Source organism: Struthio camelus, chromosome 1, assembly GCF_040807025.1.
Source record: "Struthio camelus isolate bStrCam1 chromosome 1, bStrCam1.hap1, whole genome shotgun sequence".
Lineage (NCBI taxonomy): Eukaryota > Metazoa > Chordata > Aves > Struthioniformes > Struthionidae > Struthio > Struthio camelus.
In genome coordinates, this window is record NC_090942.1 from 119683523 (window position 1) to 119702055 (window position 18533).

The following is an 18533-nucleotide window of genomic DNA, read 5'->3' on the forward strand; positions in this document are numbered from 1 at the left end:
GCATAGATTTTGAGCAGCCTGGATGCCTGTTCTCCAGAGGGAGACATCATTAGAGCCATCCATTGAAACGAGGAGGGCAAATGTGAAGCCAGCTGCATTCAGTCCTCAGACCTACGTGCGCAGAATACGAAAGTGGTCCATCAAAGCAATTGTTTTGCAAGGCATAAGACTGAGAACAGGCAGACTCATTATCCCAACATTACTGCCCTGAATTTAAGGGCAATTGAGTTAATTTGCATAATATGCTTTACAACAAAAGGAAGTCTGAGTTTCCATGGTGCATTGGACTGCACTAAAATATGGTACGTATGAACATTTTATGGTAAAGAAAGGGAAAACAAGTGTAAACTGAATGAGTCATTAAGCTAATGAAATCACTGTCATAATGAGTATAATCAATCTACTAAACGTGGCATCTGTTAAGTGAATGTAAGTGTAACTGAGAGCAATATGGGTAATTTAATTCTCTTGCTGTGTGTGTCTAACCTGCAAAAAAGAGGAAAAGAAAGAAGCGATGTGAATGTGATTTCAGGATTCTTTTGCGTTTGTAGGTACATTTTTATGTCTCTGTTTTTAAAATCTTCACTTGCATTTGTCAGGTTTTTGTCAGACAGCGTTGGAAGCGTCCGTTCATTGGTGCAGTTAGCTAGGTGACTTATAAGACAGGCTGGACTCTATTAAATAGAATAGCCGTGCAATGCTGTTTATTTATGGACTGCCCATTAATCATTTGCTCCCGAAGGTGAGCAAATCGAATGTAAGAACATATGAAAAGGCCGTGTTGAGCTAAAGGGGGGGCATATGTTTGCTCATGCATACATGTTTGTGTATATAGTGGTGATAAGCCTTTCCTATGAAGAACACTTTTAAAGGGAATATCAATGCAGAATGCCACTCTTTGCTATAAAAAAATTGGTCCCTTTTTTTTCATTGTACTGCTTTTCTCATTTTTTGATTTGAAAACAGGAGAAAATTAGAAGACAGTGAAGCTGTAAAGGATAAAAGCTGTACAGATTCTTTTCTTTCATTTTTTGGATAATGCTTCTTTAGTTTAATTAGTTTATGCCCCAAGCTTGACCTATCTAGAATTTGTCATACTGGAGCCTGATAGGGAAAGTCCCCTTCAGTTTGAAATATTTAAGGACATAGCTTGTCTTCTTTTGAGCTTGCCTCACAAAGCATCACTAGAGTGGACTTTGGTAGTATTTCTCCGAGTTTTGTTAGTGTATAAATGTGGGTTAATCCCTGTAGTTCCGAAAAACCCACCACTGAATTTGCAAGGAATCGTTCTGTCTCTCACTCATGCTTTTTATGGCACAAATGAGAAGCTATGTGCTGTTCTTGAAGTCCCCTTCTGCCATTTTGGGGGTACCACCCATTGTTCCCAAGCTAGAAACAAGGTACGAAAGGAGAGAGAGCGGAGATAAGGTGGAGGAACAGCAGCAATTGCATATTCAAGAGAATATTCTCCCAGGCTTTTTATAAGCTCGCTTTTATTAAAGAAATTCCCTGAAGGCAAGTAAATATTTCTCACTTTGCTGAGCACTTCGAGTAGAAATTACTTGAATTTCATTTGCTGTCCGGATGCTTTAGGGTCCAATGGCTAAGATAAGTTTTGCTTATTAGCTTAAAAAAAAAAACCCACTATTTGCTGAAGAGGGTTAATAAACATGCTGAATAAAGGAAAACATTAGCTATTTGAGATTTCCCAGACTTTGTTTGAAATCTTACCTAAGTCTTGTATCAGATCCAGTCTGCTCTCCAGGCGTTCCTGGCCTGACAGGTGTACAAAGCAGTGGTACAGCAGAGCAGGACTGGGAAAGGCAGCAGGCTGTAAAAAAGCTCATAAGCTCCGCTCCGCTAAGTTGTCTTAGCCAGATATTAGGCTAGATACTAGGAGCAAGGAATATCCGTAAGAAACAAAACAAAACCTAGCATTTCTTTGAAGATGAATGGGAGTTGACGGGTACATGTGGGAATCTGGCCAGCTCATTTCGATGTCTAAATAGGAGCTGAGTTCTCTGGGAAATCTGTTTTTAACATTATACTTGTGCTTGCAACCCTCATGTGTATAGCAGCAGTGTTACCATTTTGAGAGCTGCTGTAATAACCCTTCCTCTGTATCACCTTGCTCTGGGATGAAATTCCCCAGCTCCTTAGTGTAAGAACATTGGGAACCAGGTAAGAGGTGAAGTTGAACACCTTGGTATTTGCTTACAAGAAAGAGACCTTTCAGAAAGCAGAACATAGCCACCAGGGTTGGATTATTTAGCTTTTTTCCTTCAAAACCAGCTCAAGGGTCTTGAAGGACTTCACTGGCCGGATCTAGGGTAACAACTTGTGACATCCTGAGCATCACGGTGCCCTCTGCCCTTGTGGTAGGACAGACAGGAAGGATGCTGCTTGTCTAGCTATCCTGGCATCTGGCAGGGCGAGCAGTGCCCTTACCCGTTCACGTGAGGGGAGGGCTGAACAGAGCCACATTTCGGACCTCCTCTTGGCGCTCTGCTGGTTGCCCTGTTGCTAGCCAGGCGCTGTCGCGGGAGGACTGTAACGACAGCGTGCTCTGCCTCTCTCTCGGTGCAGAATTCACCTCGAGGACCTCAGCCAAAGCGTGCTGCTCCATATGACCGAGAAGCTCGGCTACAAGAACAGCGATGTAATCAACACGGTGCTCTCCAACCGCGCAAGCCACACGCTTGCCATCTACTTTCTGCTGAATAAGAAGCTGGAGCGCTACTTGGCAAGCCTGAGGGTAAGTACTGCTTCGAGCTGATTCTTTGGACAGGGGGAGGAGGGAGCAGAAAAAGTGCTAAAAGTTTTCCTGCGTGCTGGCGTTTGATCTCAAGGCTTTACGTGAGTTTTTCTCATTTTGTAGTAATAACCATGAAAGGGAAATATATTCCTTGCAAACTAATACCGTTATTTCAGACGCCAGTTCCCCACGTTGAAGAGATAATTGCTTATAGGCTTTAAGTCTCAGGAGTCTATATTTGCATAGAAGCCCTCTGGCTCGGGGGTTACCTTATAGAAAGCAAACTGTTGCTGTGCAGAGCCTTGCTGTTGAATTGCAGTGCACTGTGTCAGTACGCTGAGAAAATTCTGCTGCTTGAAAGAACTATAGCGCGGTGTAATTTGACTCAGGAAATTAAGGGGAAGGTTAATGGCTGCTAAGGTTTTGTTTTGATTTTTAAGTGTGAAAACTTAGATGAAAGTTGTTCATGAGAAATAATGGGAATATGAAGTTTGCTGTTTTCCTGCTGGCCTTCCTGGCTGCAGAGTATGACTTAAGGTACTCAAGTGTTATGATGAGCAAAGTGTAGAAAGAGAAGCAGCACTCTCTCTTCCCTTGGTCTCTCCACACAGCTATCTGTGGTCTGGGGAGGAGTTTTATATAGCCAAGGGTCTGTAGGCTTCTCCGTGATTGCGTAGGCAGTGTGATGGGCAGTAATATGGAGTTTTCTTTTTAACATATTTGTTTCTTAGAGAAATTATCCGCAAGGGCCTTCTCTAAGCAGCTTCTTAGTTTTTTCTCCGATCTTTCAGAAAGCATGTTTTAATCGTGATGCCTTTAATGATGTTTAAAATGTAATGGACTAAATTCACTATCTCTGTAAGTTGATGCATCTCCACTGAATGCCAACAGCGGATGTGGTCCATTAAGCAGTAGTTGAACATTAGTTTTCTCTAATTATCTTACATTCTTTACTTTTCTCTGCTTCTCCCTCTGCAGAAGTCTGAAGGCCAGGACAATATTTGCCACAAGAACCAACTGTACCAGGTAGAAAAATACAAGGCAAATAAAGACTCCTATGAGGTAATGCTCATTAAAGCTTGTTAAGGTATTTTGAAAGCAGACTGAATTTGAGCATCCCTAGTTATTGTGGTTAAGACAATGGATTTCTGGACCTGTGGAGGAACCAGAAATTGTTCCAAGGCCAGAAATATCATGCTTACTTTACAAGAAAGTGATCCAGTGATTTGTTCCAAAAATGTGCCAAGTTGGCTTGGGCACCTTCATTAAAAAGAACTAACTGGTGCCTTGCCTGGGCAGGACAAATGATTCCCTCAATTCAGAAGAATACGGTGGAAGTTTAAAGGTGACTTTTATCTCTTACGAAGAACATAAAATGAGTTTTAAATGCTCTATTTAGCAAAATCCACATGCTTCCTCAGGTGGCTCCTTCATTTCATTTTGAGGTGCAAATTGCTGGTATTACAAGAAGGCCATAGCTGTGCTGTCCTGAGACTGAAGACCCTGGTGGGTCAGGGCACAGAGAGCTTAGTGACAGGAGAGCCGAGAGGCTGGCGTTCACCCTCACCGATCACTCAGCATCGGTCAGCGTAACAGACTAGCCCTGGACTGAGTACTAGAAACAGTAAAACTATCAGCACAAAACTCAGCCCAGGTTAATATTTTGCTTCTTGGCAGAACTGGTATGGAATTAGCTCACTGCCTTGTGAGGGACTTCCCTGTACCAGAGAGAAGATGTTACTTTGTACTCGGGTTGTCTCCAATAGTTTTGCCTGCAGATAAAGAAGGCAGTTTGTATTAACCTAGATTATAGGCGTCTTTTGTTGTCTGGATTTTTCTTCCCCTGTTTTTACGCTGCCAAACACTAAAATCAGAAGGGTAGTATGCTCCTCTGCAAGTCTTAGCTAACAGTTACAACACAAATAACAGTATTCCTGAAAAGTTTACCTATTTCAAAAGCTACTCTTTGATGTTAGGTTGATGATCATGACCGTGTATGGTATCCTTAAAACTGGCTTCTCAAACCAAAATTGCAGGGGCAGATATGTATCATGGCTGGTACTGTTTATGTTTTAAAGGCCACTTGGAAATTTAATAGACCAGCTGAATTGCAAGCCAGATGGAAGTATCAGGGCAAAGTATTTCATCGTACTTTACTTATATAAATCACAACCAGCTTACTTAAAATGTATCAGCAGTGGGTAGACTCAATGAATATAATATTTCAAAAGGCTCTTTGGCAGTTGACTTCAAGCTGTTGCAGTGCAGGCCTCCCCTCGACATGCGTGTAGGTGTCTCCAGGTTAATGCTGCAGAAGGTGCTTGGTGCGTCTCGATGCTCTCTAGGTCAGATTCTTCCAGCTGCTGGTGCAGTCATTGAGGGCCACATCTGCATGCTGAATGGCGTTTAGGCATTAGCTTATTGTTTCTGCATATGTACCACGTAGGGGGGAGTCTGCAGTAAGGCATTTCTGTGCACCTGCACGGGTCTGTCTTGCTGCAGCCAGAAGAGAGACACATGGCTTGTTTTGGTGTTCTGCCTGAAATCTCTGCACCCCTAGGAGGGAATTGCTGTCTGGCTTTTGTAAGGGTAATTAAAAACTGGTGATAGCACCACTGTCTGACCCCTGTTTTGTTTGTATGCATACTTGAGGATAAAGGTTCCTTCCAAAGCCTGTTCTGCACTCAGAATTAGTCCCAGTGTAGCTATTTAGAGCTTGAGGGGGCGTCATTTTTTTCTCAAAATAGTTACCTTGGTACAATCCTGGTGCAGACACTGTGAAAATAATACAGTATATTCTCTTTCTGCATGGGCATAGCTCAGTATGAAGCATTTTATATCGCTTTAGCTGTATTTGCACAAGGGAATTGTACAACATTTCCTACACGAGGGCAGTTACAGCAGCACACCTGGGTGAACAGAGACCCTGAGCTGCTGTTGCAGTTTGTAACTCTGGTAGACATTTCTCCTAAAATATCTTCAGGTGGATGGGAAGGCAGCCTTGACTGATAGCCTCCAGATCATGCCACTGGGATCAGCAGGAGCCACTGGGATGTGCGGATACAGAGATTTTATGAGCTCAGACAGATTCATGAGCTGTAGGTAGAGTCCTCTTATCACCCGCTACTCCCAGGCTGAAACTGGGGAGTACCGGTCCCTAGATAAGTAACGCGAGGCGCGTGTAGCTGTGCGTTGCCATGGAAATCCCACGGAGCGAGCCGGCCGGGTTCAGCAGAAGCAGCCGCCTGAAATGCTTGCACCTCACTCTAGTGATGTGAAACAGAGGGCCTGCTGGCTCCCCTTTCCCGCCGAGTTTCGGGACCTGGCGCGGTAACAGCAGCGTGCTGGAGCTGAGGGTGCTGCCAAGCGCTGTCAGCGCTAAGTGCCTGGGTTGTGTTACAGGCCGGCCAGATCCAAGGACTTTGTAGCTTTAAGAGTTTGTGTCATGTTCGTATCACAATATGAGACCTGGCCAACATAAATACCCACTATCTTCCATTCAAAGGCATGCATCGTAGGGTCGAGGTCAGGACAGGAAATAGCAGAGGGTGATGTAATGCCAGAGCTACCCAGGTCTAACTTCCCGGGACAGCCCTTTCTTTGTGTGACCTTATGGGGCTGTATACAGTACGCCAAAGAGTGGACTTTTACAGCTCCCCTGAAGGAAATCTTCCTTTCCTTTTTAAAATATAATAGTATTTGGCACCTTGGGAGTTCAGGGTTTTGGTTGTTCCCCCTGCCACAACCATCTCCTAGGAGAAAGAACCTTAGTAAATTTAAAAAATAATTAAAAGACCATTTACAACATCCATCCAGGGTAACGTAATTCCCTGCTAATACAAAATATGTGAGTTTTCTTTTTCATGAGTACTTTAATCTGTACAATATGACTGTGTTACTGCTGCTTATAAAACATTACAGCTGTGTGAAGGCAAAGTCAGGGGCATTTGGCATGTGCCTCCGAGCAGAGCAGTGAAGAGGTCTGGCTTGGCTCTTGCACCATTAGGCTAAAAATATTGCAGCACTGAAATGTCCTGTGCTGTGACAGATGCTGCAGCAACCAAAATGCAAATTCTTTCCTCATCTATCCAAAATAGCAGAAAGCTGTTAACAGTTTTTTTCATTGGCTCCTTTAGGCTTCATACATTCAGCACTTGGTCTCCTCCTCACAAGTACCTTTAAAAAAAGATGCTTGGTAGAGCCCAGCCTCTGCTGAACCTGGCAGCAGAGTTTCAGAGCCTTGGGAGAAAAAAGTAGCACAATGAGCTTGGAATTAACCGTACAACTCCCACCAACTTTATTATCACAGGCTGTTATTCACACAGTATTATTAGTAGTATGGCTGGTGTGGTTATTTCTGCTGTCATTGCTTCATCATTGTCAACAGTGACTGTGCTCACCAAGGTGGTGCCTGGGGCCGATCAGACATTGGGTTGTTCCAAGCACAGCACAAGCAGGGAGGAATAGGCCCTCCATGCCTAAAATGCTTACGGCCTCTAAAGGTGGAGACATCAGGTGGACATCAGGTGGAGAAAGAGGTCTAACACAGGCAAAGTGATGACAGGTCCATAATGCGTTGGTTTGTTTCTCTAGAAGAGTTAGCCAGCTTTGGTTAGCTAAAGGAAAAGAAACGTGAAGGGAGAAGGGACATACGGAGAGAAGGCTGGATTGCACGTGTGAAGTGACACTGAGGAGAAGACAGTGAGGAACTCACAGAGCAGCTTTGGCTCTCCCTCCTCTAGGTCACTGTACTACTTTTGCAATAAAACTAAAAATCTTAGTTCATGATTGACTGAAGCTCTTCCTTCTGACGATGTAACTTCTGAAAATTCAAAGGTTACTGAGCCCAGCAGTGCCTAGCACAGTCTGTGCAGGGGAGCAGGTTCTGTCTGAGCTCTGGGGATGCTTAAAAATCAATGCTCGCCAGTTATTTTCCTTGTGTGTGTCTTAATATGTTTCCAGATTTGCTTAGTGGCCCAAGAGAACCTGAAATGTCTTCTGCTTCTTCCTTTCCGTCTCTCACATGCATGCACATTACTTTGCTTTTGAGGGTTGTTGATAGACTTTCTTTTAAAAGAAAGTTGTCAAAATAGCCAGCCTTCTGTCAGTTCATAATTTTCAGTGAAAATACAGGCCTCGGTGCATAGTTGGAGAAAGGAACTTTGCTGCTTTTTAAAAGTTACAGTGACTTTTCAATAAGATATGACAAAACATGTTGCTTCATTGAGAATTGCAGTAACAAAAAGAATGTCACATAGATAGCCCCTCTAAGAAAAGCAACATCCAGGCAACCAAAACAAAAAACCCACTTCTTCGTGATTCAGGATACCCACATCTAAAACCAGACACACAAATTTGCCCAAGAAAGATGGGAGAATCTTGAAGCCTTTGAACTATAACAACATATGAGACACACATTTGATGCTTGATTTTTAGAAGTAAAATAAGACTTTTGGCTCCCTCTGAAATCAGTGACAGATAAAGAGTGTTACATGGCTTGCAAAATCAAATGACTCATGTTAAAAAAAGACACAACGCACTTTCATCACAAAACAATACTTTGAAAATTGGATTCCTCTTTAGAGTCCCAAGCCCAGGATACTCTTTTTTCCCTCCGCCATTGCTGGAAATCAAACCTTTCTTTTTGGGTGTATACATTTGCGATCCCATCTTTGGCTGTCTTTGTCATGTCATGAATAGGCGTTAGGCCACGCAGGGTTCACTGAAGCGCTGGGTCATCTGGCAGTAATCCTCTACCCCCTGCATCTTGCGCAGTCCTCTTGCACAGACGCCATAAAAAACTACCAGATCTCGGTAACTGAGTTCAGTACTCAGCTTGCACTCATTCAGGGATGTACTCGTAGCGTTGCGACATAACACGCATGAGGAATGAGAGCCTGTCGTTGTAGACAAGGACCACTGTCCTCACGATCTTCTTCAGATAGAATATAAATGACTCAAGGGTTTGAACTTTGTTATAGCTTTTGCAGTTCACCTGTCAGAGGAAGTGCAGTAAGTGGAAATCAAAGATCTTTTTCTGGGTTTAAATACGAAGGCAGATTTCAGATACGAAAGAGGAGCACAAATCTGCCTGTGCTTGCTTCAGCAATGTCCCCTAGGACAAATGGCCTCTGAAGAGAAAGCTTTCCTTTTTTTTATCTTTCTGAAAAAATATTTAACTTTGCATGAGTTTCAGAGCAGATGGGAGCCATGAAATCATGTGAAACTGATGAGAGAAAGATGTGACATGGAAGATTTAGTTATTTTGAGTAGCCAGGATAAGTTCCTTGTAAATATATCTTTTTTAATTCGGCTTCAGTAAGTGGTGTGCTTATGTCTCTGGGGGGTTTTAGGTCTTCTAAACTTCCTAAAGTAAACCAAATTGTTCTTGTTTGTTTTACAACTTAAAGGACAAAAAACTCAAAGAACAAGAAAAGAAAGGGGAGATTCTTCACCGTCCACCCCCAAAGAAAACTGAGAAAAGTCCAGTTTCATATAGACAGCCTTCTTCCTGTCTTATCTCACAGATACAGAACACCAAGGCACTGCTGAGGGACCGAAAAGTCACCAAGGCTGGAGGTCCAGATAAAGGTTAGTAGGAGAACTATCACTGCGTCTGTCTGCGTATATACCTTCATGTGAATGTGTTTGCATGGGTATGTGGTATTAATAAGATTAATAAGAGAGTTGTGTAATAAGAGAGTGTGTTGTATGTTTGTTAGTAAGTAGGCATGTGGTTGTGTTTACTGTCTGCTCCAGAGGTGGTATGTGATAGAGGATGGAATAACGCAGTCAAACTTTGAACAAAACGTCCTAAAGAAACCGTGACAGTGTTCAGCAGTCATGAATCCTTACTTTTACTTCTCTTTTCATTGGAAATGAGAGAATTTCCACAGCGTTTTAAAAAAAGCCTTATTTCCCTATTTATATGTACTTACACAAAATCTTCTGTGCTTCACACTGGCACTTTGAAAGCATCAACACCCACCCCAGAGCAGAGCTGGGTTGCTCACTGACAAACCAAAACTGTTAGAGCAGCTTCTCTCTACCAGCGCACGGGTTTTGGTAAGGGAGGAATAAGGGGGCGCAAGGAAAGAAACTACTGAGCTGAAAGTGAGTGCTGGTAACTGCGGGCTCCTGGGAGAAATAGTGGGCAGCACTTGGCTGGTGGAGGAAGGAGAAACAGGCAGCCAAGAGGAAACGCAAGTGGAACTGCAAACCGCGGTGAATATCAGACAGTAAAAGGAGGAGGAAAAGCATTAGTAGGAAAAGGAAAAGATGAGACAGCCAAAGGAGAGAAAAGCATTAATCATGCAGGGTAGGATGCAGCCTGGCGAGGGATGGGTGAGACATGTTCTGAAGAGTGGCAAAAAAAGGCATAGCAGAGACAAAGAAAATGGGAAAATGGAGTATCAGTAGTGCATGTCTGTGGTCAGGAGCTACACAAGAGCAGGAAGGTGAGGCCACTGGCTCTTCCATGAGGGACCTAAGTGAGGGAGGGTAACTAGAGAGCAGTGTGGGGAAATACGGTGATTTAAAGTGTTTATTATGGTGTTAGGAGGTTATTTAGACTGGTAGCTTATGTTGCTTATTAGGCCCTTTCTTACGACCTGACAATTTATTATTTGTCATTTTCAACATGAAAAAGTGTCAAAATGGTGTTCCTCTGGCAGTGTAGGCACCTCTGCTGTAAGGAATTAGTAGTCCGTAGAGCTGGTCAGAGATGGGACATACCTTTTGGGAAACAAATTAAAAAACGTTAAAAAATTCTCATTGTGTTCAAAATTCGTTGTTACTTTTTGGCAGGGGAAGGCATAGGGGGAAATAAATCTAGTTTTTTCCTTCCTCTGTATGTTTCTCCCTGCTTTTTTGAACTGAAACCTGAAAATCATTCAGAGCTCACCAAAAATATTTTTCTGCTTATTGAAACAGTGTTTTGACATATGTCAAATCAAATGGTCAAATCATTTTGACGAGTTTTAGAAAGAAACTAGTCAGATTAAACCTGGTCTGCTTTTCCCAAACAACTCTCAACCCATGTGATTTCATCCCATACTTCCAGTCGGGTCTCAACCCCTGCCAAGACCATCCCTTTCAAAAATCCTAAAGAAATGCGTGTGAGATTTGTGGCTGTACCCTGAGGCCTAGCAGACCTAAATTATTTTGGATCCATTTTAGAGGGTCTGAGACTGGGGGAACTCATGGACGCTGATTAACTGCCAGTCCACTCTTCCAATTGGGAAGACGATTCCCAAAGGAGAATCTAGCAAAATAGGCTCTTTGGATTGCTTTTCATAAACACAGCAAAATGTGTTTTTTCTTGCAACTAGCTTGGCTAAAGTGAGTGCCAACATTCTGTAGAAACGGAGTGGATCTTCTTCATGAGCTGTTTTGTATTATTGGGCCAAATCCTGAAAAGATTGTTCCATTTATATTCAGTTCTTGCTTGGGGAAAATTCTCACTGAATTCAATGCAGCAAATCTGTTCCAACTGTAACAGCCTGAATCTGGCCAATGCAGTTACTCCATATTTACATGTGTGAAACTAAGAACAGATTTTGTTCCAAGACGCAAGTAAAAGACATTAGGAATTAACTCACTATTGCCCCTTATGTCTGTAGGTATGCCAGTGAATAAAATATACAGATCCAGTTAAAACCATGCAAAGTTGTGATATAAAGGGAGAAACGTCAGATTTCTCAGACATTGCCCAAGAGCATATAATTAATACAAACAGCTGGAGACATCTGTGGTTTTCTATTTCGTGTTCTTGTCTCATGTTCAAGCACTCCTCCTGCCATTGAGGAGAGTGGCAGATAAATTACCCATGAAACGACAATGTAAGTATCACACGAGAGCCAGGGGATCTGGTTCTTCAGTGCTGTGTTGCACGTATTGCTAAGACCATTTCTTTTAGCTAGCGCGTCTGTCGTGCTTGGTAGAATGTGTTAAAGGGGATGTCAGATACTGCCTGCCATAAATCAGAAATGTCATTTGCTCTTCTGATTCCTTTTCTGATGTAGACTCCACGGGTGGGTTAAGCCCCTTCCATGAACCTGTGGCAACCAAGACGGGCTGCGTCACTTCCAGTTCCCTGGAATATCTTGAAATCCAACAGCCAGTTCCACGAACCCCCCGACTCCTCAAGAGACAGGATTCCCCACAGCAGGAGCCCGCGAGGATCAGCGGCCAGGCAAAGGACTCTCCTCTGATTCTCAATATTGTTCATTCTTTCGAATCTGTTGACAGAGAGGACCAAATAGACCAAGTTTCCCCCTCTCATCAGTACCGAATTTTAGGCTCACCAATAAATTTTCCTTATAAAAGCTCAAGTGAAAGGACACTGTCCCCACTTTTTCAGCCAGGAAGTACGTCCCCTGCCAGAAGCCCTGTTCACCCTACCCAGGTCTCCTTCACATACGAAGAGAAAGTGAATCCGGCGAGAGATGAGGCGGTGTCCCCCACTCAGCTGGTTCCCAACAATCCCTTGGGCAGTCCTAACTGTGTTAAAAGCCGAGGCAGGTTCCCCATGATGGGGATTGGACAAATGCTGCGGAAGAGGCACCAGACCATGCAGTCAGCCAGTGACAAGCCACTGGAAACGAGAATGCCGCAACTGCAGCAGATGAGCCCCACGCAGATTTCCTTCAATGCAGCAGATGCTGTCAATGGCCAGTGTTAATCTGACGTGCCAGGATTTGTGCTGCTGCTGTCTGGCACCTAACCTTTTCTATTTCGAAGAAGAAGAAGGGAAAGCCGCAGGCACGTTGCTGTCACCACATGATATACCTACAGTGGTCCAACTTAGAAAATCAGAGGTCCGCTTGTAAGGAAGGGGTTGTCCTACATATTAAAGTTGAAAGAAGAGGGCCCTGCTTGTGCTGTTAAGAAATACTAGCATTTGGCATTTGACTGTACAGTGAAAAATGTCTCAGAAGAGCTACATGAATATGTATTTTCCTTGCTCTAAGGTAGTATTGCAATGAGGTTCGTTGGAAGAACAGCGAGTGTTAACAGCTTGATTCAGCAATGTAATGCCCGTGGTGCCGTGAATGCTGGTCCCATCCAGGACCTGTGCTAAGACTGCCCTTGCTCCGTCTGTCTGTGCCATGCAGAACATATTGTACCGTCACAGGCGTTCGTATGGCTTAAGAGGTGGAAGAACTCAAAATACTGTTTCCAAAGTCAGCTTGCTACAAGGCACTGCCAAGAAGAAAAAGGAAGTTGGTGGAAGCTTGAATAGAGACATGGGTATTCTAAACATTCAAAGAAAGTGGGAGTATTGAAAGTCAAAGCAGATTTTACTGTTAATTACACAAAGTAGCTAATAACGGAATCATTTTTTCTTAAAGAAAATGGTGATTTAGTAGGTGATGTCACTCACAAGAAACATTATTATTTAAAAACAAGTGTCATCAAATGGAAGTCTACCCCACTAAAGGCCTATTTCTTTCATATATAATGGCTTTGCAAGTGGATGCTTTAAACAGTAATCCAAGTTGCAATATGCTGTGTTTAAACAATCCGGTCACCTCCAATTTCTGTAGCTGTACTAGTTCCACGGCGTTCTTATGTGCAGGATTGTCTTAGCCCCTGTTATAGCAAAACAGCGTTGGACATACTTGAAGGCTTTTCTGAGAGACGGCAGTGAATGAAAAAGACTAATAAAGGACACATGAACCAGTATCAATGCCATTTTATACTGCAAGGATGGTAATGCAGTGGTTACCAAAAATTAAGTATTGTTACGAGCTGTGAATATTGACTTTCTTAAAAGGCAACATGTTCTGCGTACTGGTCTTGTTTTTCTAAGTAAATCATACATCTTAGAAGCTGGCAACATTTTTTGATTCTGTTTTTGTGTTTAAACTCTTTCCTATAAATCAGAAGGTTTAGCCAAAGACTACTGTTTTCTTCTGTCCGTACTGAGCTTGCATATGTGTTTGTGTGCATGGGGCATCTCGATGGTGCTTCGGCTCATCTGTTTTCCAAGTGGGTAGCCCTTGGCCACACATATGCCACTGCAGCCCACCCACTTAATGTCATTTCAAAAATGAGGCAGCAGAGGCGTTGTCTTCAGGAACTGTTGTTAATGGAATAAGGAATTTTGCGTCCAGATCACCTGTAGGAATCCAAGCCCTATTTTTATCAATATTACTGAAAATAATTTCGTGGCCCCTTTGCTATGGTTTCTGTACAAGTACAAAGAGTTCCCCTGTTTGAAAAGCCTTCCTTCCAATTTCATGATATACGAAGATTAGAGGAGGAAGAAAGCTGGCATAGGCAGGTGAAAAGTTCACCAACAGAGCCCATAGTTGAATGCGTATTTCCTGATTCCCAGTTTAGCATAGGCCTTTGGCTGAAGTTTGCAAGAAATAAAGTGAAGGTTAATCCAAATAGTGACAGAATGGGTAACTAATTTTGAACGCTTGCTGCCAAAACCAGCAGAGGGGCTGGGCCGAATGCCCCGGCGAGTGAATGCCCAGAGCGCCCCTCTCATTCCTGCAGCTGGGGCCTTCAGCACGCAAGTGGCTAGGCAGTTCAGTATGGGGCGGGTTCATAATGCTTCTTACTGTGCTCTTCAGGGTGGTGAGAATACCTGCTTCTGGGGCTGTTAAGCCACCAATAAAATTATATACCCATGAAATCCCAGTATATTAAGAAGGACAGCCCTAAAATATTTCTACGGATTTTTCGATTGACAAATGTCATATTCTATTTTTACAGAACCTGTGTATCGCAGAAGTCCATTTCAGCTCTTCCTTTTGTGTAAAATCATCAAAGTATTTCTTTTTGTTCACGCTAAGAACATGTTTGTGTTGTAAAGCTAGTGAGTGAGAACAACTGAAACACCTTGCATGCATCAAACTTGAATCGATTGCAGGTATTGACTTGAATTACAAGCTCAGGTTTATTTGAAACCCAATAAAAGGTTGGGGGAGGCAGGAGAGAAACACGTTTTTTTTTTGTAGAAGAGTCAGAGTGAAAACAGAAATGTTAAATCTTTTATTGTATTTATAGAGAATATATGAGTGCCACACTGCTAAACCATAAGCTTAGACAGTAGCTATGTACAGTCAAACTGCAGTGACCGTATAAGAGGCTTATTGAAATACGGTAGTGTAAATTCCAGGGGAAAAACTGTATTTGTTATCATTATTAAATACATGTACTTTTAAATGAGATTGCCACAGACTGCTTACTTTGTTTGCCAGGTCACTGCTTAGCAAGATATATATAAGTACGAAAACAACCAGCAAAACCATGAGGTGGCAAGAGGATCCCAGCACCTTTGCTTCACCCAGCAAAGGCTAGTCCTTTGAATCTAGCAGCTGACTTGCCTATGAACCCTGTGTGAGCTAAAAGGCATGTGGTTATCACAGGGTGGGTTTTCCTTTGCTTAATATTGGCCCTCTGCAAGTTGCGCATCTATTCTCAACTCAGTATCCAAGCCCTCTTTGCCCTCCCTCAGCGGAGACAGAAAGTCATCTCCACTTCTTTCCGCTTTACAACAGAGGTCTAAAATAGGGAGAAATAATTGCCTTTCAACAGTGCATAGCCATTCCCAGTGATGAGGGAGGGAATAGAGTTGGCCAGTTCAGGTGAGACACGTAGATTTTAGACAGCCAGGTGAGTCCCACACGTAGGAAGTCACACTGACATGAAAGCATTTGACGATCAGCCATATCTTCTGCACCTCTAGAGTTAAAGACTTCAAGTTGCTGGGACTATTCCTACCTTTGCTAAATTTAGCACAGCCATGCAGACTGGTGAGCAGCCTTGCAATTCCAATTTGAGCATTTCTGTTGTTGTTGATCCTATAATAATTTTAAGTACTGTTTCTTCCTCCTCCTACCTTTTCAAAAATTAAAAATCTGTTTCTTAAGGAAACTGATCTGAAGAACTCCAGTTAAAATCTCTTTCTGGTATTCTCAGTAGGCTTGGCACCAAGCCTGTAATGAACGTGTTCAATAGATCTGAAAATACACCATACATTTCAGGTTGTGCACTGGGGAAGAGATTGCACTGCTGTGCTTCAGGTGCAAGATGTAGGCAGTGGGACTTTGTGGGGGCTTTTTGGTACTATTTATATGCAGAATTCAATGGAATCAATGGACCAGCTATGGATCACTTAAAGAGGGTTTGGCAAACCAACTGATCATTGAGCAGCAGTTCAGGAACCATGGTAAGAAACTGATTTTGTCCAGGCCCCTCTGTCTAGAAAATAGGTATCGAATTTGTTCAGCAAAACAGAGAACGTGAGTTAGCATCTGTTGCTGAAGGTGTTGGTCTTTGTATTTGTCCTGTAAAAGGGCAAGTAAAAAAGTAAAACTCCAGCTTATCAAGGTTCACAAATCCTGTAAGTAACCAGTGGTTACTTTCATACTTTCGCACTTGACATCGCTATATCTTTGCCACAGAATCCCTTACTGCATAACTGCAAAATGATTGGGTCAGGTTTTTGGGAGACTCCAAGTCTCCAGGGCACCAATAAGAGGGTTTGTCAGCAATTCCCTGGAAACAGCCAAGCACAAATCTGCCCTGGACAGCACAGCAATGCGGCTGCGGTTAACATATAGGAGGAGGAAAGCGGGGAGAAAGAATGTGCAGTCAGGCATAGCACAGCTTTGCTATACTTGTACCTGGCAGAAGAGTCGTTAAAGACTTTACGTCAGTAGCAGAGCTTAAGGCTGTCCCGTTAATACTCAAAATGCTGCTAGGTCTGGTGTTACTGCTTGTGATAAGGACGTTTTAACGTGGTATGGATACACACCCTCCACATTTGGTGTGAAGAAGAGCTCCAGCCCGAGAAGAAGTTGACCCTTTATTCATTTGTAATAAAGCTTAAAACCGTATGGTTTTAATTACCCCGAGCTAGTAAGATACCAGGCCTTGCTTGTAAAGAAGTAAGCACAAATTTCAGGGAAGCTATTCCTCTATGCAGCAGTTCTGAATCTGACCGCCGGCCTCTTCCCTGCCGTTTTAATGCTCAGTGGCCCAAAATGGTTAACTTTCCCTTTTGTCCTTCACACACTTTCTCTGGAGCATAATGAAACTGCTGGGTGCAGCACTGATGCCTGTTTTTCCCATTAAAAAGTTACCACGGTTCTGTGGAAGGAGAGCTATAAATCACTCACTGTGCAGAAATACAACTATATGCGGCAAAATCATTAATAGGTGTGACTCCTACGGTCTTTAAGCAATCTCTCTACCTCCTGGTTATATGACTTATTTGCCTTTGAGGTGGGCTCACGTCAGAATGATTTGGAAGAATACTGGGAGCTGGTTCAATTCGATGTCATCACTTCTCAATGAGAGAAGCGTGCTCCCTCAGAAGTAAATGAGTGTATTATTTGTAGCAGCTTTTCTGTTAGGGGAGCTTCCTAAGCATTTGCTTCTGAAGACGTATACATTGGCATATATTTCCTTGGACATGTTTGCATTACGCATAATTGTCTTTCGCAAAGGTGACTTGCAGATGGATGTAGGAGGACGATAGGTTAAATCATTTTGAGTCCTTTAAATATTTAATAGCAAGAGAACCGTCTAATATCATGCTTTCTATTATTTAGGTACATGGAATTAACTGTTGTTAGAAACACGGAGTGTCAGGATAGAACGTAAAATAGGATCTGGAGCGTATTTGAGTTTCCCTCCCGTGCGGCTGCTATCGCCTTGGCAGTGGTGTGCCCGAGAGAGAAGAAATAAGAGCCTTATTGATTAAAGGTGATTTGCCAAACTTGTTTAAAAATGTTGGCAATGTTTTTTAAAGCAGGACTACTGCATTTTTGAGACATATATCGTGAAGAAATGTGTTCATTAACGTGCATGTGAATACCACTCTTCCACTTACAAACGTACAAATCCCCCAGTTGTATTCCCTGCAGCCGGTAAAAGGAAACTCACAGTCTAAAACAAACCAAAAGAAAGCCACAGGGCGCTTATTTCAGAAGAGTTTCATTGCTTCTGTTTCACAGTTTGAGGTAGTATTACCTTGTGCTTATGGCATAGGACTGGTTGTTGGGTAAATAGGGTTTTTCCCCCCATCGCTATCTGCTCCCCAGGCAGCTAATCTGTTTCTGACCGGCCCATGCGTGAACGTGCACCCGTGTTTCCTGGGCACCCCACAGCACGAATAGGGGCCTCCTTCTCCACCTGGTTGGTGATCCTCATGAAATCAATGGAAACATCAGACTTTGGAGACTTACTTTGGTTGAAATCGGCCGAGAGGGCTGGAGACTGTATTTTTCGTGCCTCTCAGCCTGCCGCAAGCTCCACCTTTAATTCAAAACACTGTTTTAATCCGGTCAAAACGTTTCTGTCGCTTCTAATAAGGTGGGGGGTCGCTACTGTGGGGCATCCGGTCCCTTTGGGGGCACAGGGACGGAGGCGAAGGGGTTTGGGTCAGGATGGGGGCTGCAGGGCCGGGCACAGCCATCGCTGCCTCCTGGCTCGGGCTGAGCCCCAGCACCAGGGCGCCCCGGCATGCCCCGGCCCGGCCGGCACCCATCTCTAACGTGTCTGCGGGGAAGGGAAGAACAGGTCAGGGAAAACGGGGGACCAGGGACCAAGCCGCTTAAATTTTTAGAGGATGAGCTGGTTTTGCCAAAGGCGATCATGCCTGGCGACAGGGCCTCCGAGCAGTGCAACCAACATCCGTCCCGTCCCGTCCCGTCCCATCGGCAGGTCTTGGAGCTCATCCTGCCTGAGGCCGTCCTAGCAGTTTGCTGCGTTAATCTGAGGGGCGTCCGTGGGATTGCCCTTTAAAAGCACCTGC

General features: G+C 43.5%; 1 protein-coding gene across 2 annotated transcripts in view; it reads left to right on the forward strand.

The window, feature by feature from the left end:
* HUNK (hormonally up-regulated Neu-associated kinase) overlaps nt 1-14940 on the forward strand; it is a 58613-nt gene extending 43673 nt beyond the window's left edge. The window contains exons 7-10 of one of the 2 annotated variants that reach the window (XM_068912243.1): nt 2587-2755; nt 3734-3817; nt 9166-9346; nt 11779-14940. In XM_068912243.1, coding sequence (XP_068768344.1) covers nt 2587-2755; nt 3734-3817; nt 9166-9346; nt 11779-12437 — 1093 coding nt within the window. In that variant the 3' untranslated portion in view covers nt 12438-14940. The remainder of the gene's footprint in view (nt 1-2586; nt 2756-3733; nt 3818-9165; nt 9347-11778) is intronic. The other variant, XM_068912254.1, reaches the window with a different exon arrangement.
* Nucleotides 14941-18533: the final 3593 nt, after the last annotated feature.